Here is a 19,153-nt window from a genome sequence, read left to right on the forward strand (position 1 = left end):
GGGCTCACAGCGCCAGCGACCTGCCCCCAGGACACGCTGCCCGACGGACGCCCGGCCCTCCCCGGGACCAGCGCATCGCTGTGGTCCACGCCGGAGCTCCTGGTCCCTCCACACCGCCGCAGCCCCGACAACACCGCGCTGCGCCTGCCCTCACCGCGCGGCGCAAAGCACGACGGGAGTTGTAGTCCCTCGGCCGCTCCCTTTCGCTGGAAGCTGCCGCCAGGAAACTACATCCCCAGCAAGCACCGCGGCGGCGGTGGCGCGGCGCGGTGCATCCTGGGATATGTAGTCGCGGTGCTGCCGTTGCAGCGGGTGCGGTGGTCGGTGGAGGTTGTGTTTGCCGGCGGAGAGCGCCGAGATGGCGGTCGGCAAGGACCTGCTGCAGCTGGACCTGTATGGACTGCTCGGCGTCGGCGAGAAGGCGTCGGAGAAGGAGGTCAGGGCAGCGGCCGGGAGCCGCCACGGGGAGTCGCGGGCCGGGGCCTCCTTTCGGTGCCCCCCCCCCCCAGCCCGGAGCCGGGGCTGTGCTCAGCGGGGAAGCCGGTTTTAGTGGCGGTGGCTTTGCTGCGCTCTGGTTACCCTCCCGTTTAGCCCATGTCAGTCCCGTGGAGCGAGGCCTGGCTTCGGAGGAGGCAGGGATCGGGTGGGGAGAGCTGCAGAGCTGGGCTCGGGCTGGGTTCGAGGGTCGGTGTGCGCTCGGGGGGGCAGCTCCCGTGTTTAGCCCGGTGCCGGTTGTTAGAGGCTGCGCTGGGCGCTGCCCGTGCCCGTAATCCATGGAGCTGGCTTTGTAGGTTTGGGATTACCCCTTCCCGCTTGGTTTGCCAATTAAATTGAAGGGAAACGCAGGAAGCGCAAGTTTGGGCAACTGAGCTGGGGAAGGGGTGCTTGAAGGGAAGTAAAACCGATAACCAAACAGCGTGAAAGGAGAGCTTCGAGTTTTGCTCCTCAGGCTTCATTTGTGTGTGTTTTCTCCTCTCTGCAGCAGTAAAGAGCAGTAGCAGCACAGCCGGGTTGGGAGCTACAGCCTGGGCCTAACCTGAGGCTGCCTGGAAATGCCATGTGGATGAAGCCCCAACACAAGGGACCAAGCCACATGGGATGCCCAGGGTTGAAGGAGATGGAAAACTTGGGGTGACCTCAGCTTTGCTGCTGAGCTGGTCACTGGTGGGGGGGGGGGGGGGGAAGGACCTTTAGGGAGTGATGGGAGTAATTGAGAGTGTTAATCTTTGATGGAAAGTGCTTGGATCTGCCTCAAAACCCTTTGTGCGCAGAGCTGCTTGGCCAAAAGAGAGGAGCAAGGGGGAGCAAGGCTACCCAAGTAGAATCATAGACTCATAGAACAGTTCGGGTTGGAAAGGACCTCAAGATCATCCAGTTCCAACCCCTTGCCATGGGCAGGGACATCTCACACTAAACCATCCCACCCAAGGCTTCATCCAACCTGGCCTTGAACACTGCCAGGGATGGAGCACTCACAACCTCCCTGGGCAACCCATTCCAGTGCCTCAGCACCCTCACAGGAAAGAATTTCCTCCTTAGATCCAATCTAAACTTCCCCTGTTTCAGTTTGAACCCGTTACCCCTTGTCCTGTCACTGCAGTCCCTGATGAAGAGTCCCTCCCCAGCATCCCTATAGGCCCCCTTCAGACACTGGAAGCTGCTCTGAGGTCCCCACGCAGCCTTCTCTTCTCCAGGCTGAACAGCCCCAGCTTCCTCAGCCTGTCTTCATACGGGAGGTGCTCCAGCCCCTGATCATCCTCGTGGCCTCCTCTGGACTTGTTCCAGCAGTTCCATGTCCTTTTTATGTTGAGGACACCAGAACTGCACACAATGCTCCAGGTGAGGTCTCACAAGAGCAGAGTAGAGGGGCAGTAATTTAACCTCACTGCTCAGAGAAGCCTTATGGAATATTTTTGTTATTGGAATAGTTGTGACTGATGCACAGGAGAGTTTCTTGGCTCTTAAATGGAGTCCTGCTTATGCAGGAGCTGGGATTAGCCTGCAAGGCTTTAGTACACATTCCTCTTACAAGAGCTTTGTCCACGGGGTGGTGCTGGGCACCGAGAATTCACTTGTTTTAGCAGGGGAATGTGCTTCGGCTATGGAACGGAGCAGCTTTTCTTCCCAGCCTTTCTTGTTTGTGACAGGACAAGGGGTAACGGGTTCAAACTGAAACAGGGGAAGTTTAAATTGGATCTAAGGAGGAAATTCTTTCCTGTTAGGGTGGTGAGACACTGGAATCGGCTGCCCAGGGAGGCTGTGAGTGCTCCATCCCTGGCGGTGTTCAAGGCCAGGTTGGATGAAGCCTTGGGTGGGATGGTTTAGTGTGAGGTGTCCCTGCCCATGGCAGGGGGGTTGGAACTGGATGATCAGAGCACTGGAACAGGTTGCCCAGGGGGGTTGTGGAGTCTCCTACACTGGAGATATTCAAGGCCCGCCTGGACAAGTTCCTGTGTGATGTACTGTAGGTTACCCTGCTCTTGCAGGGGGGTTGGACTAGATGATCTTTTGAGGTCCCTTCCAACCCTTGGGATTCTGTGATTCTGTGTGATTCTGTGATCTTGAGGTCCTTTCCAACCCGAACTATTCTATGATTCTATGATTGTTCACCGACAAGGGGAACTTAGGTTGGTAACAGTGACTAAGCTCAAAGCTGTCAGTGTTTCTTTGAAGCGTAGAAGGCATTCAACAGTCTTTGGTCAAAAACCCCTCACCTTGCCAAAGTCTATTGTACAGTAAATGGTGCTTGCTGTGTCCTAAAGCTACAGCTGCAAAGAACATGGTATCCCTCTGCCTCGGTGAACCAGACTTGGCTGGGATGATCCTGAGGTTTGACTGCTGCAGCACAATGCACTTACAAGTGAAACTTCTGGCTTTGAAAAGCTGGGACCCATTCAAGATACAGCTGCCAACGGAGCGTCCTGGGCTCCAGCGCTTGGTCTCGTGGTACAGTGTGATTCAAAAGGACAAGTCACTGCACTGAGGTTCAAAACAGCATTTTGGAGGTCTCTTGCTCTCACAGTAGCCTGCTTTATCCTTCAACGTGGGGGGGTTTGAGCTATCGGTGCTCTACAAAGGTCTTTATTTCTGGTCAGGCCTGGAGGACATCAAGTCATGCACATGAATGCTGGTTCAGCCACAGCCTTCTACTTAGAGAGGTGTGCTTTCAGTGCAGCAAAACCAACACTAAAAGAAAGCCTCTGAACTGTCTCTTTGTCTCTCTGTAGTGTTGTGCTGTTGGTTTTTGTCCCCAGGTTGCTTTTCTCAACACAGAGCAATGAGTAACTCGCACCCCTGGCTCTTGCAGGTGAAGAAGGCGTACCGGCAGAAGGCCCTGACGTGCCACCCCGATAAGAACCCGGACAACCCCAGGGCAGGTGAGACGGGGCTGTGCAGACACACACACCAGCCCGTGTTTGTTTTCACGTGTGCACGCTCCTGAAAGCAGCTCTGCTTTGCTTCAGGCCTGCCTCTGTGTGTAATTAAGGGAATACCTGGCTACGTGTCATGTCAAGTACACACAGGCAGGCCTAAGAGTTATGTTGTCACTGCCAGAGAGCTCTGCTTTTGAGGCTGAATGCAGTCATGTCTGTTTGGAGACCATCAGTGTTAAGGCAGTGCTGCAATTGTAGTTGCACCTCCCAAACCTTCCCAGATGGTGCTTGAAGCCCAGACTTTTGGCCGTGCTGTCCCAGTGTTCACTGACTGGTCACTGCTTTAATTCCTACCTCTAAGTGAAAACCTCAACAGCAAATTTATAAATCATATGAGAATATGACAGTTGATAAGTCATATCTATGGGCAGTGTGTGTTTTTATCTGTTAGAGACAAGGCCCTGACTCTGCAGAGCTCAGCATACCTAAACCGTTAGCAGGGTCTGGCATTTATGCAGCTTCTCTGTTTCAGTTCATAGCTGCAGGTGGCAGTGAACAGCAGCGGTAAGGATGAAGGATGCTGTTCATCAGGACACCTCAAAATAAACATGGTTCTGTGCTTTGCATTTCCCAGTTTAATGGGCTACAGTCCAATAGATTGGAAGCTTACAGCTGGAATACAGCTTAAAATCTCACAACAGAGGAACAAGCTTCTAGAAGCAGTGAAAGGAAAGCTGCGGGCTTTGAAGTGTGCAGAAGGTTGAGAAGGGATTTGAAGTGTGTGTGTAAGCCTCCAGCTTGTCAGTGCAGCTCTTCCAGGAAGAGGGTTATCAACGATACTGTAAAATGCAAAGCTTGAATGCTAGGCTGCAAAGCTGTTGATGTGAAAGGGAGGATTTGGTTACAACGCTGGGTTTCAGGCTGGCTGCAGCTTAAGTGATAAGCTGCTGTAGATGGGCTCTGGGGAATTCATGTTTTCTAGGTTTCTGTTCCAATGAAATAGTCCCAGTTTTGGTTTCTTAATTCACACTGATTTCTATAACCAGTGTTGTCTGTTGAGGTGATCCTGGCTATAGTGTTACAAATGGTTTGGAAAGATTGTTCTTTCTGCTGTTCTGCAGGTCTCTTCCATCAGGGAATGTCATTCCTGGTTCACCCCCAGGCTGCTAGCGTGGTTCTCTGCATCTCACCCTTTTTTCTTCTAATCCCCAGCGGAAATCTTCCACCAACTGTCTCAGGCCTTAGCGGTGCTCACAGATGCAGCAGCGAGGGTAAGGATCCTCCCCTGTGCTGGGCACTGGTGGGGCTTGAGTCCTGTGCTCAATTCTGGGCCCTGCACTGCAAGAGAGACCTTGAGGTGCTGGAGTGGGGCCAGAGCGGGGCAACGGAGCTGGTGCAGGGCCTGGAGCCCAAGTGTGATGGGGAACGGCTGAGGGACCTGGGGGGTTCAGATGGAGAAGAGAAGGCTCAGGGGGGACCTGATGGCTCCCTGCAAGTGCCTGACAGGAGGATGGAGCCAGGAGGGGCTGGGCTCTGCTCCCAAGGAACAAGGGATGGGACAAGAGGAACCGGCCTCAAGCTGCACCAGGGCAGGTTTAGATGGAGCTGAGGAACAATTCCTGCCCCAGAGGGTGCTCAGGCATTGGAACAGGCTGCCCAGGGCAGGTCTGCAGGCACCGGCCCTGCAAGTGCTCACACACCGTGGAGACGAGGCCTCGGTGCCATGGGGCAGGGGTGGCCTTGGAAGTGCTGGGGTAAAGGTTGGACTGGATGGGCTTGAAGCTCTTTTCCAACCTGGTTGGTTCTATGACACCCATCCGTCAGTGGTGCTGGGCTTGTGGCATGCTGGAGAGGTCCTGGGAGCTCTGCCTCTCTGTCCTCCTCCCCTCCAATGTGCCCTCATGAATGCAAGTCTAACCTGTTACTCCCTGTAGTTCTCCATGAGGTCATATTGTAGATGTCAGATAAGAACTTAGACAAATGTTCTTTTTGTGACTGGATGTGCTGGGAGTAGCTCTGTCCCTTCACTCAGGGGTGAGATACTGTCTTTAATAATGCGTTAGACTGGAGCACATCCCATATAAAATCTGATAACCACTACATGATGCAGGGCCACATGGGATTCCCATGGCAACAGTGCATCTGCAGTTCCCTTGAAGATGAGGTCTGACAAATAAATACTATCTAGCTGTGGTTGCCAAGGCTCAAAGCCTTTCTGGAGGGCACAAAGAGACTTGTAAACAGCAAAGCTGAATCAGAATCACAGTCTCTGTCCTTCTGCTGCAAGAGCTTTGCTGCCAGATGTAGCTTGGGCTCTCTTGCTCTGAGGAAGTGGTTGAGTGCCCACTGCTTGAGGCCTGAAAGTAATCTGAATGTGTGATGGGGAGGAATAAAACCAGATAAAACTGAGCAGGTGACTCTACCCAGATAAACTGAGGAGAGAAGGAATGTTGAAACTTCAGGTTATAAGATTTAAAGACATAACTCTGCTCAAACATTGGCAGGGTTTGTGATCTCGCTGCCAAGGGGCAATTTAGCTTTTGACATCCAGGAACTCTTTGGCTTCTACATTTGAAAAGGAGAAAGTATTTAGCAAACCCCTCCCATGCAGGAAGGGAAAACACCAGCTTCTGTAGCCTATAAAACAGGAGCAGTGCTTTCCTGTACAGCTACTCTACAAGTAAGATGTGAGCACTGTGCCAGTCTGTGCTTTATGTACTACAGACAGGTTCTGTGTAGGCTGATGAAGAGCTTACCAACTGGTTTAAGCAGGTGCCAGTGAAATAGCTGGTTTCCCCCAGTTCTGAGGTCTCTATAGTGCTAAATGAATGTTGATGTGCTATAGCTGCTCAAGCCTTCTGGTGCTCTTTGATCTCACACATGCCTGTGAGTCTGATGCCCATCTTGTATGGATCTTTCATGTAAAACAGACCTTTTTAACTGTAAACCTTTGCTCTAAACCAACCCCGATCTGTTACCAGTGCCCCTAAAGCTGCTTTGGGCATGTTCAGGAACCCAAAGTACTGTTGCCATCTCTGAAGAAGGGGCAGACCTTCTCTCCAGTGCGCGTTGCAGTTACTTACAGACTCCCGCAGCCCTTCAGGCTCCATCTGGAGATCCGTGGGCCTCTTCTCATGTTCCCAGGGTATTTGTGTGAGCTTCCAACACTTTCAGGAGCAATGTTAGCAGGAAGCCGAAAATCTTTCCCTCTGCTTATGGTGTTTTCAGTGTCTGATGTGACCTTTATTCACTGCTTTCCATTTCTCCCTCCCCCTTTACACAGTTTCACACTGTTGTGTTGTTCGTTGACAGGCGGCGTATGACAAGGTGCGAAAGGCCAAGAAACAGGCTGCAGAGAGGACACAGGCACTTGATGAGAAGAGAAAGAAAGTGAAGCTTGGTAATGACATCAAACCTTCATTTGCTCTTGGCTTGAAGCCTCCCTTAGCTGGGTGTCTGCATTTCTGCTGCTGCTGGAATTGACCACGGATTAATCTGCTGCTCGTCTGCCATGGCTGTGGCCTCTTTTGCCCAGTACAGTGCTGTAGCCATCTGAAACCTCCTCCCACAGCCATAGGTGGGATGGTTCTGCTCTGGGATCAGGGGTTGGAGGACTGTCATACTGGTGATACACTGGCAGAGGAGAGGTAACAGAGCTGTCAGGGCTCTACCCTGAAATCGGTGTAGGTGTAGCCAAGTTTATTTCTTTGCATCTGGTCAGCAGTGAAAATTCCCTTTGGATTGTTCTAATTTGGTTGCTTTCTCTGCAGATCTTGAAGCCAGAGAACGAGAAGCTCAGGCCTGTGAGACTGAAGAGGAGGAAATCAGGACAACGAGATCATTAGAACAAGAAGTAATGATAAATCCTTAAGAGTTTTCTCTGCTTCTTTTACAAAGAATAGCTGAAAGTCTTTGGTTTCATAATGAAATCCATGGGATGTGATGCACCAAATCCGTGTAGCAGACCTCCAGCCTTTTGGATTAATGGCCTCTCTGAAAGGGGCATGTAGAAGAGATCTTGTAGCAGTCTGGCATGTGCCAGTCTTGGGATGTTACCTTTTTGTCCACCCTCTTTTGCCAAGGCAGACAATAACAACAGCTAATGGGTTATATGCTGGCCGATGGGCACTAGGAACATGAGTGGTCTGATTATGAGTGCTGGAGCTCTAGCAGGTGAACTAGCAGGCGGGTTGCCACAGGAGGTGCGTGTAAGATAAAAGCTCCCTTTGGCAGCCTTCAGCTGGCATGAACCACCTGTGGAACTGTGCCCTCATGCCTGTGCTGTCTCCCCTCTGCTGTAGATAATACGCCTGCGTGAAGAAGGCTCCCGGCAGCTCAAGGAGCAGCAGAGACTCATTCAGGAGCAGATCTGGCGTGAGAGAGAGCAGCACTTCCAAGGTGAGAGCGGAGGAGACTGGAGCCCTCGACCAAAGCATGTGTGTGTGGGACTCCAGCTCTTCTGCAGACAGAGCTCAGGCACTGGTGCAGCCTTATCACTTGGTCACCTGTGTAGGATTTGCACCTTCTTCATGGCTAAGTCAAAAGACTGGTATCTCTGAGTAGTTTCTTCCTTATATGTTTCATGCTGCTCTTCAACACGCTGCTGCTCCTTTCCAGTAAATACTTTGGCGTATTGAATCTAGGTGGTCTGTGGAGCCCCACAGTTACGCTGGAGTGAGCCTGAAGTCCTGCTCGTCTCTCAGTGGAAGCAGTCAGTGTTGCAGACTCAGGGAATGATTCAAGTTTGCACAGACTAATAGTTGTCATTGGTTTACTGCTCTGGTATTCCCTTGCAAGGTCCCAGTACTCATCACCCAAAAGATACTCGGTATGGAGAACAAAGTGTGGTTCAGTCTATGGGTGCTCAGGCTTTACTTTCTGGAAGCTGATTTGCTCCTGTTCCTTGAGTATGCACAGTCTCCATCCCAGCCTTGTACAGAGCAGTTAGTTTTCCTCATACAGGAGGGGGTGAGATTTTTCCAGAATCCCAGAACCTCATCCTTTGGCATACCTGAACCTCATGCCCATCCACACCATTCTATAGGGAATTGCCTTTTCTAGTATCCTGTGTCTGTGTAGGCTTAAATACAGTTTTGTGTTTCAGAAAGTTCTCTTTTCAAAACTAATTACAGTGCTGCTCAGGATTTCAGTTCAACGGGAGGACTCATTGTCTCCTGCTTCCTACTCCTTTCATTCCTGCAGAGAAAATAGCATAGGATCTGTTCCTTTCTCTCAGGAAAAATATTGATGTAATGAGTAAAGAAGTAACCCCAGGGGTCCAGATGTAGGAATTCTTTCGGGAGTCACCAGGGCACAGTCAGACACCACTGACTGTGTGCAGTCATCCATAGAATCACAGAAGCAACCAGGTTGGAAAAGAGCTTCAATCTCATCCAGTCCAACCCTTACCCCAGCACTGCCAAGGCCACCACTGACCCATGGCACCGAGGCCTCGTCTCCACGGTGTGTGAGCACTTGCAGGGCTGGTGCCTGCAGCCCTGCCCTGGGCAGCCTGTTCCAATGCCTGAGCACCCTCTGGGGCAGGAATTGTTCCTCAGCTCCATCTAAACCTGCCCTGGTGCAGCTTGAGGCCGGTTCCTCTTGTCCCATCCCTTGTTCCTTGGGAGCAGAGCCCAGCCCCTCCTGGCTCCATCCTCCTGTCAGGCACTTGTAGGGAGCCATCCTGTCCCCCCTGAGCCTTCTCCATCTGGCCCCCCCCAGGTCCCTCAGCCGTTCCTCATTCAGACTCTCTTAACTTGATTTCACATCTCAGGAACTGGGGAGGATGTTAAGCATTTGCTAATTGTGAACTACAAGATCTTTGCAATGAGAGCACACTACTATAAGGTATTTCTTTGCAGGGCCAGGTTATGCTATCTCAGGTTATGCTATCCTGCCTTTTTTGTCTACCCTTTATTGTTCCCCACTTGTTCCCACCACCACAACCCTCTTACTGGGAAAATGTTCCAGAATCAAAAAGGTCTCCTGCCTGTTTTTTTACTTAGCTTGTTCCAGCCTTGCTTGTGGCAAGTCTGGGCATCATAGAAGGAAAAAATGCTGACATCCAGGATTTAGTCTGTGCTATGGTTCGTGATGATAGTGTTGCGTGAGACTTCTGGGGATTAAATGGTCCAGTGGAAGCCCAGAGGTGTTTGTTATTGCCATATGTGTGTTCTCAGGATGAATTTTGTGCTAGTTGATCTTTAACCAAGAGCTCTTCATTCATGTCCTTTCTGTTTTTTCCTTTCCTCTCTTTAGGCAAGCAAGAAAGAAATGAAGCTGAAGGAAAAATAACCCCTAAACTCAAAGTAAGACATCCTTATAAAGCTGGGGTTTGGGGAAAACCGAACTTAACACAGCTTCAGAAAACAGAAGGGACACTTCAATTCTGAACTGCTGTGTCCCTCTGTACAGTGGAAGTTCCTCTACCTAGTGTGCATCATGCGTATGAACAGCTCCTGTTACTGCCTTTAAAACATCCTCCCTCCCTCCCCCTCTTCTCTACTGTCTGGTTTAGATTTTTGAGCCTGAAATTGAGTTGTCTCTGCTTTAAGCACAGGGAAACATCTGCTTATTACCCTGGCAGAGCCATTAGTATGCTTTCAAGTACAGTCTTTTTATTCCAGTGAGCAGTGCTTCTCCCTGTTCCCCAAATGATTTGTTCCCTTTGGACATTCTGATGTTGAGGTCACTGTTCTGGGGGTGTAACTGTAAATAGTGGATTAGATTAAGATGTAGGTGGCAGGAGTTGCACTGAGCATCTGTTCACATGGACAAAACTAACTTGTCATCTTTATTTGCCAGCTCAAATGGAAATGCAGGAAGGAAGATGAGACGAGAGGGGGATACTCAAAAGATGTTCTGCTCCAGATCCTGCGAAAGGTATAAGAAAGGATGGTGGATTCTAGGGAGTTACATACAAACTGGAGTGGCTCAATTCTCTGTTGTCCAGCTTTCTCGGGCGATTTTCAGAGGCCATCAGCATGACCCATCAGCTGTGATCTGTTCCCCAGGGAGCACCAATGTCTCACTCCCAGCAGGGACTGCTCCTGAAACTCTTCCCACTGTGTGGTTCATGCCCTGTGTAGCAATCAGCCTGGCTGTGTGGTTATGGTGCACTTTTGCCTTCACTTAAAGCACTAGACATTTGCTGCTGTGGGAGGTGCACGGACAGGCATAGACAAGCCTTTGATGTGAGGAATCCCAGCAGGTGATCTTTATTTTCCCTTCATGTAAGTGTCTCCTATAGCTCTGACTCTGAGCAAAGCAGCCCTCTTGCACTGGGGCTTGCTGGAAGCCAAGTGGGGAGCTCCATTCCTCCTCAGAACTATTTCCTGGAGGGGCAGAAATTATGACAGCTTGGGATCTGTGGAAGCATCATGCAAGACAGAAATGGTGACAGCTCAAGCCTCATGTCTGAGAAAACACATGTTTTCTCTTTGCTTTCATTTCAGAAATGAACTTGACATCTCTTGGGTCTGTAATTAACCTGTCTTTCTTTGTCTTACCAGTATGGTGATGTGCTCAACTTGGTGATCTCCAGCAGGAAGACTGGGAGTGCAGTTGTGGAATTTGCTACGGTTAAGGCTGCTGTAAGTCTGGCAGAGCCCCCGGATGTGTGTGGCTGACAGTGGGCAAGAAGGGGTGCTGCAGGAGGGAAGGCTTGGCGAGCTGACAACCTCCAGACGCTGCCTTGTCATTAAGGCACTGAGGAAGAGTAATGAGAGTCTAAAGGTACAGATGCCTGAAGGGAGTGGCAAAGCTGGAGGCACAAACCCAGAGCGGGTCATGCACATAAACAAGCAGGCTGTGTGTGGAAAAGGCTGAGGGAAGAGGCACTGCTTCAAAAAGCAGGCTCTGAGCTGTTTAACCAGCTCTCACCAAAGGTGAACTACCCATTGTGGGAACGGCCTTAAGGAGTTTTAGAGGTTATATCAGGCATTTGTTTCAAAGAAAGCAAAATGTCTTGACTCACTGTGGGTTATAATAATTCATGTGGCTGTGGAAACAGAAATCATCAGTTACCCTTAATTGTAGTACTTCCATCAACTTAAACTTCACTGTACAAGAGTCTCTATCCCTTGTCACTTTTCTGTCACTCATATATCCGTATAATTAAAGCAACCCCGCAGGGTTGTCTCTGACCCTGTGACCTGTTTATCAAAAGTACCAGCAGTGATATGTTCTATATTTAATGCAAATACAGACCCTAAAGGGTGTCCCTCCTGTAGGGCAGCTGGGAAATCAGTGTTGTTTGTGCCCTGCTTGCCCTTGATGCCAGGCTGAGATGGAATTTTATGGCTGTTGGTGACCCGGGAGGGAGTGGGGTTTGACATTCAGATGGGGATGGATATCCTCAATGGCTGTTCTCACTGTCAGGAGATGGCTGTGAAGAATGAAGTTGGCCTGATAAATAATCCTCTCAAGATTTCCTGGCTGGAGGGCCAGCCCCAGAACAGTCCCAGCACCATCCTTCCTGACAGTAGTGGTGAGCCCAGGACTTCTCAGGTAAGGAGATGCAACACAGGCTGCTGTTACCAAAACCTGTTTCTATAGCAGCCTAGGTTTCACAGTGTGCTTTGCGTTGATGGTGAGATGTTAATTCCCTGCAGAGCTGATAAGAAGCTCTCCATGCAAAGCCCCCTTCTCTGGTACCTCTGACCCTTTTGTGCTGAAGCAGTGGTGCTTTTGGAGGACCTCTTGCTTGAGTAGCAGCACACTGAGAGCACGAGTGTTTGGATGACTTGATCTTCACACAGTCTCTTTTCAAAGTGATGACCAAGGATGTTCCTTGCTCAGCCAAAGCCTCTAATGCTGTTCTTGTGGGATTTTTACTAATGTACTTTGTGGGAATTCTTTGGCTGATAGCGATTGAAATGGATCAACTAGAAGGCTTCTTTAGGGAGGCTTGGTTACTCACAGCATTCCCAAGAGGGTGAAATTTCAGTGCTGAAAGGAAACATCTATTCTCAGGGTCTTCAAGATAGAAGAGAAAGCATTTATATACCCATGTAGAGACCTCATTGCCTGGTTTTGGTCCTCTTTACTCATGTGAGTGCAAGGTGTGTGTTACCTCTTAGCTGCTGCTTCTTTATTTCACGAGAAATCCCTCTGAAGCTGTTGCTCTTGAGTAGCAAATGTATTCCAATCACAAAACACATGGAAGGCAATAACATGTGGTCGTTAAAAGATAGAAACCAGGCTGAGAAGGTGCTGCAGCAGCTTGTTGACTCTGTTACCCCTTGCTTTTGGTGGCTTTCTGGAGTGGGAGGTGTATCTGCTTCTTTTGAAGCAGGTTATGTCACACTTTGTAGCACAGAATTGATCTTGTGCTCTCTGTGCTTTCTGATCTAGTTAGCAATTCCTTGGCTGTGAAGGGACCTGAGATCCTTTGCTGCTTATTTGAGTTCCAGTTCAAACTCCGTGTAACACTTACTGCATTCTTCCTTGTGGGGTAAAGATCAGAATGATCTAATTGCAGAGAGGACTCTTGCCTCATGCTGTACAGGTGCCTGTGTCTCAATCAGCTTTGTGTGTGTTCACTACCTAAATACTTTAGCAGCTTATTAGATTGTTCAGAATGAGAACTGGCTTGTTCCTACCTAAGAGCATTGCTGCTACAATTGGAACTTGGAGGTGGATTCTTGCCTCCATGGGTTCAAAAGCACTGGTTTTAACTGGGTTGATCTTGGCTTCTTTCCATGACCAAAGCTTGTTAGTGTGGAAGTGCAGCGTCTGCTGCTGTGGAGGATTAGCTTGGTGGAGCACAAGGGAGAGCAGGCTACAGCAGCAAAAGGTGTCCATGCTGCGTGGAGCTGGTGACTCACTTCTGCCTAACAGCTCTCAAAATGGTGAGGAGCTGTGGCCGGTGACTTGCATCCTTCCCCAGGAATTGCACTGCTGGCACTTGTCTGTCTTCACTGCTGCTTTCTGTAAGCAGCTGCGGATCCTCTGACTACATTGCAGTCTTGTCCACACTGAGATCTCCAAGCTGCTCTGGTTTCTTTCCCTGTTTCCTACTCCAGACCCTCCCCAGATCCTGCTGCTGTTTCCCCTTGGATGCTTCTGAAGTCTGTGATGTGGTGAGAGCTTCTCTTGGCTGTAGTGCTTCCACAGAGTCATAGAATCAACTAGGTTGGAAAAGACCCTTAAAATCAAGTCCAGACATTACTCCAGGACTTCCTGTTGACTGATTCTCTGTCCTCAGCTCTTCAACTCTAGACCATGCAAAATGAGCTCTCTCATACCTCTTGCCACTGCCTCAACGTACTGCCTGGCTCATCCTCTCGTACACAGTCTGGCTTCCCAGCCGCTGGGGCCACGTTCTTGTGTGGAAGCTGCACTAATCTCATTCTGATTTAAGCTGCCCTCGCTTCCTATCCTCTGCTCCCTTTGGGTGGCTCCTATTTTTGTCTGAATCCACCCCCATGTTTGTTCCCACTCTGTGCAGCTCCCTCCCTGCTCTGCTTCAGAAACCAGCCGGAGACCTACAGTTCTCATGGCAACACACTCACTACTCATCCGCTTCCGAGCTGTGTCTGCTCCCTGCCTGGGGTAGTCAGCCAGGAGCTGAGCACCAAAGCCTTCAGCTACAGGGCAGCCACACACTAAATGGGACCAGGGGGGCTCTGCAAGCAGTTTCCAGGTCAAAGCCAGGCTGGCTGCTGAGAAGCACTGCTGTGGGGCGGCAGTAAGAGACAAGATACTGGCCTCCACGGTCTTGGCTGGCTTGTTTTCTTCTGCAGCAGTGGGTTCACATTGTCCAGCAGTTCCTGGAGAGCTGCTGGAACCAAAGAGGTGATTTATGCTTGAATGACAAACACTGTGCATTGGCCACTGTTACTCCAGGCTGTTGAGAGCAATGACTGGTTGATTGCTGCAGCTCTGAGTGGTTCAAGGCACACAACAGCTCTACAGTGCTGTGAAGAACATGTTTTGCCACCACACAGTGTGAAGCACTTCCCATTCAGCTGGATTAAAGTGCTGAGGAAAGCCTCTGTCTGGCACTCGTGCATCTCTCCTAGCTCCTTTGGGGTTTCATAGAGTTGGTTTCATGCTATCTGACTTTACAGCCTGATGTAAATCTAGTAGGTAAGAGCCATCTGTGTCTTCTCTGCAATGCCTCTGGGCACTTTGCTGTAGCTGGCTTCCAAAGCTTATGGTTATCTGGGGGCCTGGAGGTTTTAAGAGCCCTGGTATCTAATCTAGCTATGAAAAAGGTCAGAATTGGTGACCCAGTGATTCCTGCAGTGTCCTTTTAACAGTTTGCCCCAATGCTGCCTTAAATGCTTTTAGCTTGGCAGAGCCCTTCCCATCCTATCCCCTGGGAAGATAAAGTCCCAGCCCAGGAGAGCAGAGCCATGCTGCTTCCCCACCCTCAGAAGAGCCTCGAGTGCCACAGAAGGTACATCTTGGTGGCTACAGATAAGGGGCCTGAACTCTTGGTGCCTGGGCTCTTTCTGGCTCGCTACCAATGAAATGAGGCAACAGGACGCTTCCAGTCACAGATACATTTATTCTTCCATAGCTGTACAGCTGATAGTTCAGGGCATGCTTCAAGCAGCAGTAGCTAGAGAAAGTTCTTCTCCTGCTAGTAGGATAAATATACTGCTGTTGCTGTATTACGAGCCTGTGTGGATGCTTACCTGTTTCCAGGCTGGGAGTGCTGACTGCACTTGAGTTAGGGGGAAGGAAACCCACAAGGAAGGAAAAAAAGGAAGAACAGCTTTGATTTCATTCACATCCAAATGTGGTGGGAGAAGAAAGACCAGTTTGTGTTTCTGACCCTTGCCATTAACTATGGCTTTGAGATGCAATGCTACTGTCTCCTTGCAAGCTGCCTGCTTATCCACAGGTGATGGTGCCATATCCCTTTCTGTCCGTGCTCTGCAGTGTCACAGCCATATCCCCAAAACAAGTCTTTTGCCAAACAATGCCATGCTTCCACAAGGAGGAGATGCACAGTCAGGAATGGGGAATTCCCAGTGTGGAGAATGGGACCTTGCCCACAAGGTTCTGGCAGACAGTGCTGTCATCTGAGCAGGGAGCCTGCGAGCTCTGCTCCGAAGAACTCTGTGGCAAGGACAGGAACAAGGAGAGTCTGTGATGGGTAAGGTGAGAACAACAAAACAGGCCACACGACAGGAATGCTGCATGCTTCCTCCTGCTAGGACTGGAGAAACTGGCAGCGGCAGGAAAGAAATGGGATATGTTAAATGATAAATACCTTCAAATGGCGTAATCTCTTGGATTCTGTTTCCTGAGGGTCTGCAGAACATCCTCGAGAAGCGATAGCCCCAAATCCACTTTGAAGGACAGGAAGGGGTCAGACAGGTCAGAAAGAGTGGTGCCGTTCTGGGACCCTGCCTCTGAGGTCCCATAGTCTGTAGCCTGGTCCTTGTGGAATTGAGTTTGAGTGGCTTTATGGTATTGAGTAGCATCAGAAAAGGAGATGTCGGAGTGAGAATCTGTGTGGTCGATGATGTTGGGGCAGCTAGAACTGTCCAGGTACAGCCGAGGAGGCTTGGGGGGGGCTTGTGCCTTGGCTAGGTTTTGCTCACTCTGACATGACAGGTAATCAGACTTGTCCTTCAGATCCCTCAAGCATTCCCTCTTCTGGCACTGTCCATCACTGTCCAGAGTGTGGCTGTTCTGGTTGAGGAGGATGACTTGGTTGCCCAGCTTTTTGTGTCTCCTGAGTGAGAACCGTCTGAAGAACGTTGTGGATTTAATGGACCCTCTCCGCCAAGTATCCATGCTGATGAGAGAGAGGAGCAGGAGGAAACTGCTGACTCTTCACAGTCAGGTGCTGGACTCGAGTCGCAGGATCAGCAGCAAGCGGCACAACAGGAACAACCTCTTCCTTCCCTGTTCCTGTAGCTGGAAGGAAAACGGAGAGGCTGGTATTGCAGGAAATGCAAACTTCCCACTATCTCCCTGTGCTAAGGAGCAATTGGCCTGCCTTGGCTGTGGAGGAGACTCCTTCGGTGGAGAAGGAATCTCCTTCTTCAGTGGGGAAGGAATGGTGATGTCTGAGCTTATTGAAGCTGAGCTGCGGGAACAAGTGGTGAATAGCAAAGGCACACAGTCACCATGAGAACAGATTTAATCTAGCATCTAGAACAGAAGGGCACTGGGATACCATGGTAACCAGGCACCTTCTCCATGCAGGGCACAGTATAAGAATCTCAGTGGGTGGTTGGGAAGGGAGACGGTGACTCAGTCGTGCTGAAGGAAGCCAAAGAAACAGTCCAAGAGGAATCTGAACCATGACAAAACCCAGGTGTGAAAGGGAAACATCAGGAAAAGCGAATGTAAAACAGACTTACACGGTGGTGGAGCAGCACCTCAGTCCAACAGGCGGAGAGGAGAGACTGCTGAAGCACTCGGAGAGCTGAGGCTGCCACGTTCACCAGCACTGGGACATTGGAAGAAGCAAGTCCAGGAACAGTTCAGCCAGGTTGGACCCGGAATGCCGAAAATCCCCAGTGCCTCTTTCTCTTCATGTGCCTCCTGTCACTGCTTCCAGGCTGCGGTTCCTTGTGCGTATGGATTTGTTTTGAGCCAAGCCCTTGCTGAGTCAGCCACGTCACAAACTGGGTTTTACACTATTGGTAATTGCCAGGATTGCAGGAAGTAGGTGTGCGGAGTGGCAAAGCATCAGCCCACACGCTCCCGAGGAGAACACGAGCTCCCTCCACGGCACCCGGGCTGCTGGAGAGCTGTCACCATGGACTTGGAGCCCATGTGCATCAGACTCTTCCTGCTCTTGGTGCTGTCCCTCCTGCCACTTCTGCTGGCTTCTTGTCTGAGCAGAGCTCCCAAAGGAGCCGGGAAATCATCTCTTGTCTGTTTTAAATGTAAATCCGGAGTGTGAGGTGGTGATTCAGGTTGGGATGGTGATTCATCTGCATGAGCCTCCTGTGGGTTACTTCATGCAGCCCAGCAAGCGACAATGTTCGCGGTTAGTGGCCAGGAACTTTGAAGCAGCCCAGTTCTGCCACTGAGGGCTGATAGAATCTGCTGCTTGCTCAGACACTCTGAAGACCTGTGCTGAGCAGTCCTGAAGGGTTATTTCATTCATGCAGCTCCTAAGATACCAATTATGGCATATTAGTCTCTTCATCTCCCAGTCTGAGCTTCTCATCTATTGTGGGCTTCTGTTCTCCCAGCCAGACACTGCAGCTGGAGGAGCCACTTTGCTGGCACATGACAGCAAATTTGCACTTGCCCCATTTTCATGCAGAATCTTCCTTAGCTGTTCTATTGCCTTTTCATCCCTTCTCTTTGCTGTTTAAATGTCCTTAAGACACCAGTAGATCTAGTAAAATGAACATGAGATTTACTTCTTTTCATTCACCTTCTCTGAAGATGCTTTTATTTCTACCTGAGCTGTCAGGCAAATGAGCCGCATGTTTCCAAGCATTGCAGAGCTTTGAATACATCCAGAAGAGTCAGGCCACCTACTGATGTTCAGCGGCTTCTGAAAGCAGAGAGCCAAACCCACCACTTTGCTCTGCAGTAGCTGCTGTCATCTGCTGCCTACATTGATTAGGTAGAGTCAGCAATCAACTTGCTTGATGTGACAATTGCTGCCACACACAGAGGAAAAGGCTCCAAGAGCTTTTGAGAACTCAGCCACACTTGGGTCAGGTTTGGGAACATCCCTGCTGGTTTTCCTGCTGCAGCCACTGCAATGACTGAAACCACAGAAGGGTTTGATGATGATGTTTTTATGGCGTTAGCCTTTGTAACGGGTGAAGTGTACACTGGACTTTGCGCCCCAGCGTTGGACCTGCGGAGCGAGCTCGTCATCCAAAATAACCAGCCCCAGCGAGGCAAAGCCGTGCTTCCCATCCAACCTCAGAGCAGCTTCCAGTGCCTGAAGAGGCCTACAAGGATGCTGGAGAGCGGCTCTTCATCAGGGACTGTAGCGATAGGACAAGGGGTGATGGGTTCAGACTGGAACAGGGGAAGCTCAGGTTGGAGACAAGGCAGAAGCTCTTCCCTGGGAGGGTGCTGAGGCGCTGGCACAGGGTGCCCAGAGAAGCTGTGGCTGCCCCATCCCTGGCAGTGCTCAAGGCCAGGTTGGACACAGGGGCTTGGAGCAAGCTGCTCCAGTGGAAGGGGTCCCTGCCCGGGGCAGGAGTTGGAGCTGGAGGAGCTTTAAGCTCCCTTCCAGCCCAAACCAGGCTGGGATTCGATGATTTTAACCTTGTTGTGAGCAGGGAGTACCTGCAGTTGCAAGCAGGTAACTGGGGCTCTCAGTCTGCCCCACTCCCTGTCTCAGTGCAGCACTGTTAAGACTCGGGCTCTTTCGTGTAGGCCAGGCGGTTTTCACACCTTGCCCCATTGCTCTGGGGTCACACTGCTATAAACCAACCCCCTGCCCCGAACGTTCATGGTGTGAGCGTGGTTCGTGGAGGAGGGGGGCTGGATGTGAGCTCTCCTCAACAGTCTGTGTTTCTTTTCTGCCCCCAGGAATCAGTGGTATCAGAACGGGACTACGAGAGCCTGGTGATGATGAGGATGCGCCAAGCAGCAGAGAGGCAGCAGATTATTGAGCAGCTCAAGCGGGAAGAGGAGGAGGAGTCTCACACCTAACGTGAGAGAGGATGGATTCTTCCACCCCATCATTCTGCGTTTCCAAAGCTGCTGCTGCTTAATTTAAAGTCAATAAACCTTCTTTTTTAAAGCTGTTGTAGGAATAGGGCTTGTTGACAGGCTGAGAGAGCTGGGCTGGTTCAGCCTAGAGAAGGCTCCTTAAGGGAAGACCTTAG

The 19,153-nt window shown here is 50.5% G+C and overlaps 2 protein-coding genes across 3 annotated transcripts; one reads left to right on the forward strand and one right to left on the reverse strand.

The window, feature by feature from the left end:
• Positions 1 to 272: 272 nt before the first annotated feature.
• Positions 273 to 19,068, forward strand: DNAJC17 (DnaJ heat shock protein family (Hsp40) member C17). Its single transcript, XM_065685139.1, has 11 exons — positions 273 to 436; positions 3,308 to 3,377; positions 4,587 to 4,645; positions 6,687 to 6,774; positions 7,145 to 7,227; positions 7,676 to 7,772; positions 9,633 to 9,682; positions 10,179 to 10,256; positions 10,886 to 10,966; positions 11,754 to 11,882; positions 18,855 to 19,068. The coding sequence occupies exons 1-11, from the start codon at positions 359 to 361 to the stop codon at positions 18,975 to 18,977; spliced, it is 936 nt and encodes a 311-aa protein (XP_065541211.1). The 5' UTR covers positions 273 to 358; the 3' UTR covers positions 18,978 to 19,068.
• C6H15orf62 (chromosome 6 C15orf62 homolog) lies at positions 14,870 to 18,418 on the reverse strand. Of its 2 annotated transcripts, XM_065685142.1 has the most exons (3): positions 16,703 to 18,418; positions 15,601 to 16,253; positions 14,870 to 15,446 (listed from the first exon to the last, which is right to left on the reverse strand). In XM_065685142.1, exon 2 carries the CDS (start codon positions 16,128 to 16,130, stop codon positions 15,603 to 15,605), a length of 528 nt encoding a protein of 175 aa, XP_065541214.1. In that variant the 5' UTR covers positions 16,131 to 16,253; positions 16,703 to 18,418; the 3' UTR covers positions 14,870 to 15,446; positions 15,601 to 15,602. The 2 variants fall into 2 exon arrangements, with proteins under 2 accessions (XP_065541214.1, XP_065541213.1); XM_065685141.1 differs by having other exon boundaries at positions 14,870 to 16,253.
• Positions 19,069 to 19,153: the final 85 nt, after the last annotated feature.

The sequence above is a fragment of the Lathamus discolor genome, chromosome 6 (genome assembly GCF_037157495.1).
Source record: "Lathamus discolor isolate bLatDis1 chromosome 6, bLatDis1.hap1, whole genome shotgun sequence".
Taxonomy (NCBI): Eukaryota; Metazoa; Chordata; class Aves; order Psittaciformes; family Psittacidae; genus Lathamus; species Lathamus discolor.

What these genes read in the sequence shown, in the direction of transcription:
- DNAJC17 (XM_065685139.1), top strand. Translation starts at nt 359, where the DNA reads ATGGCGGTCGGCAAGGACCTGCTGCAGCTGGACCTGTATGGACTGCTC. An exon ending in AGAAGGCGTCGGAGAAGGAG is followed by an intron (nt 437 to 3,307) that starts GTCAGGGCAGCG and finishes TGGCTCTTGCAG; the next exon opens with GTGAAGAAGGCGTACCGGCA. An exon ending in AAATAACCCCTAAACTCAAA is followed by an intron (nt 9,683 to 10,178) that starts GTAAGACATCCT and finishes TTTATTTGCCAG; the next exon opens with CTCAAATGGAAATGCAGGAA.
- C6H15orf62 (XM_065685142.1), bottom strand. Translation starts at nt 16,130, where the DNA reads ATGGATACTTGGCGGAGAGGGTCCATTAAATCCACAACGTTCTTCAGA.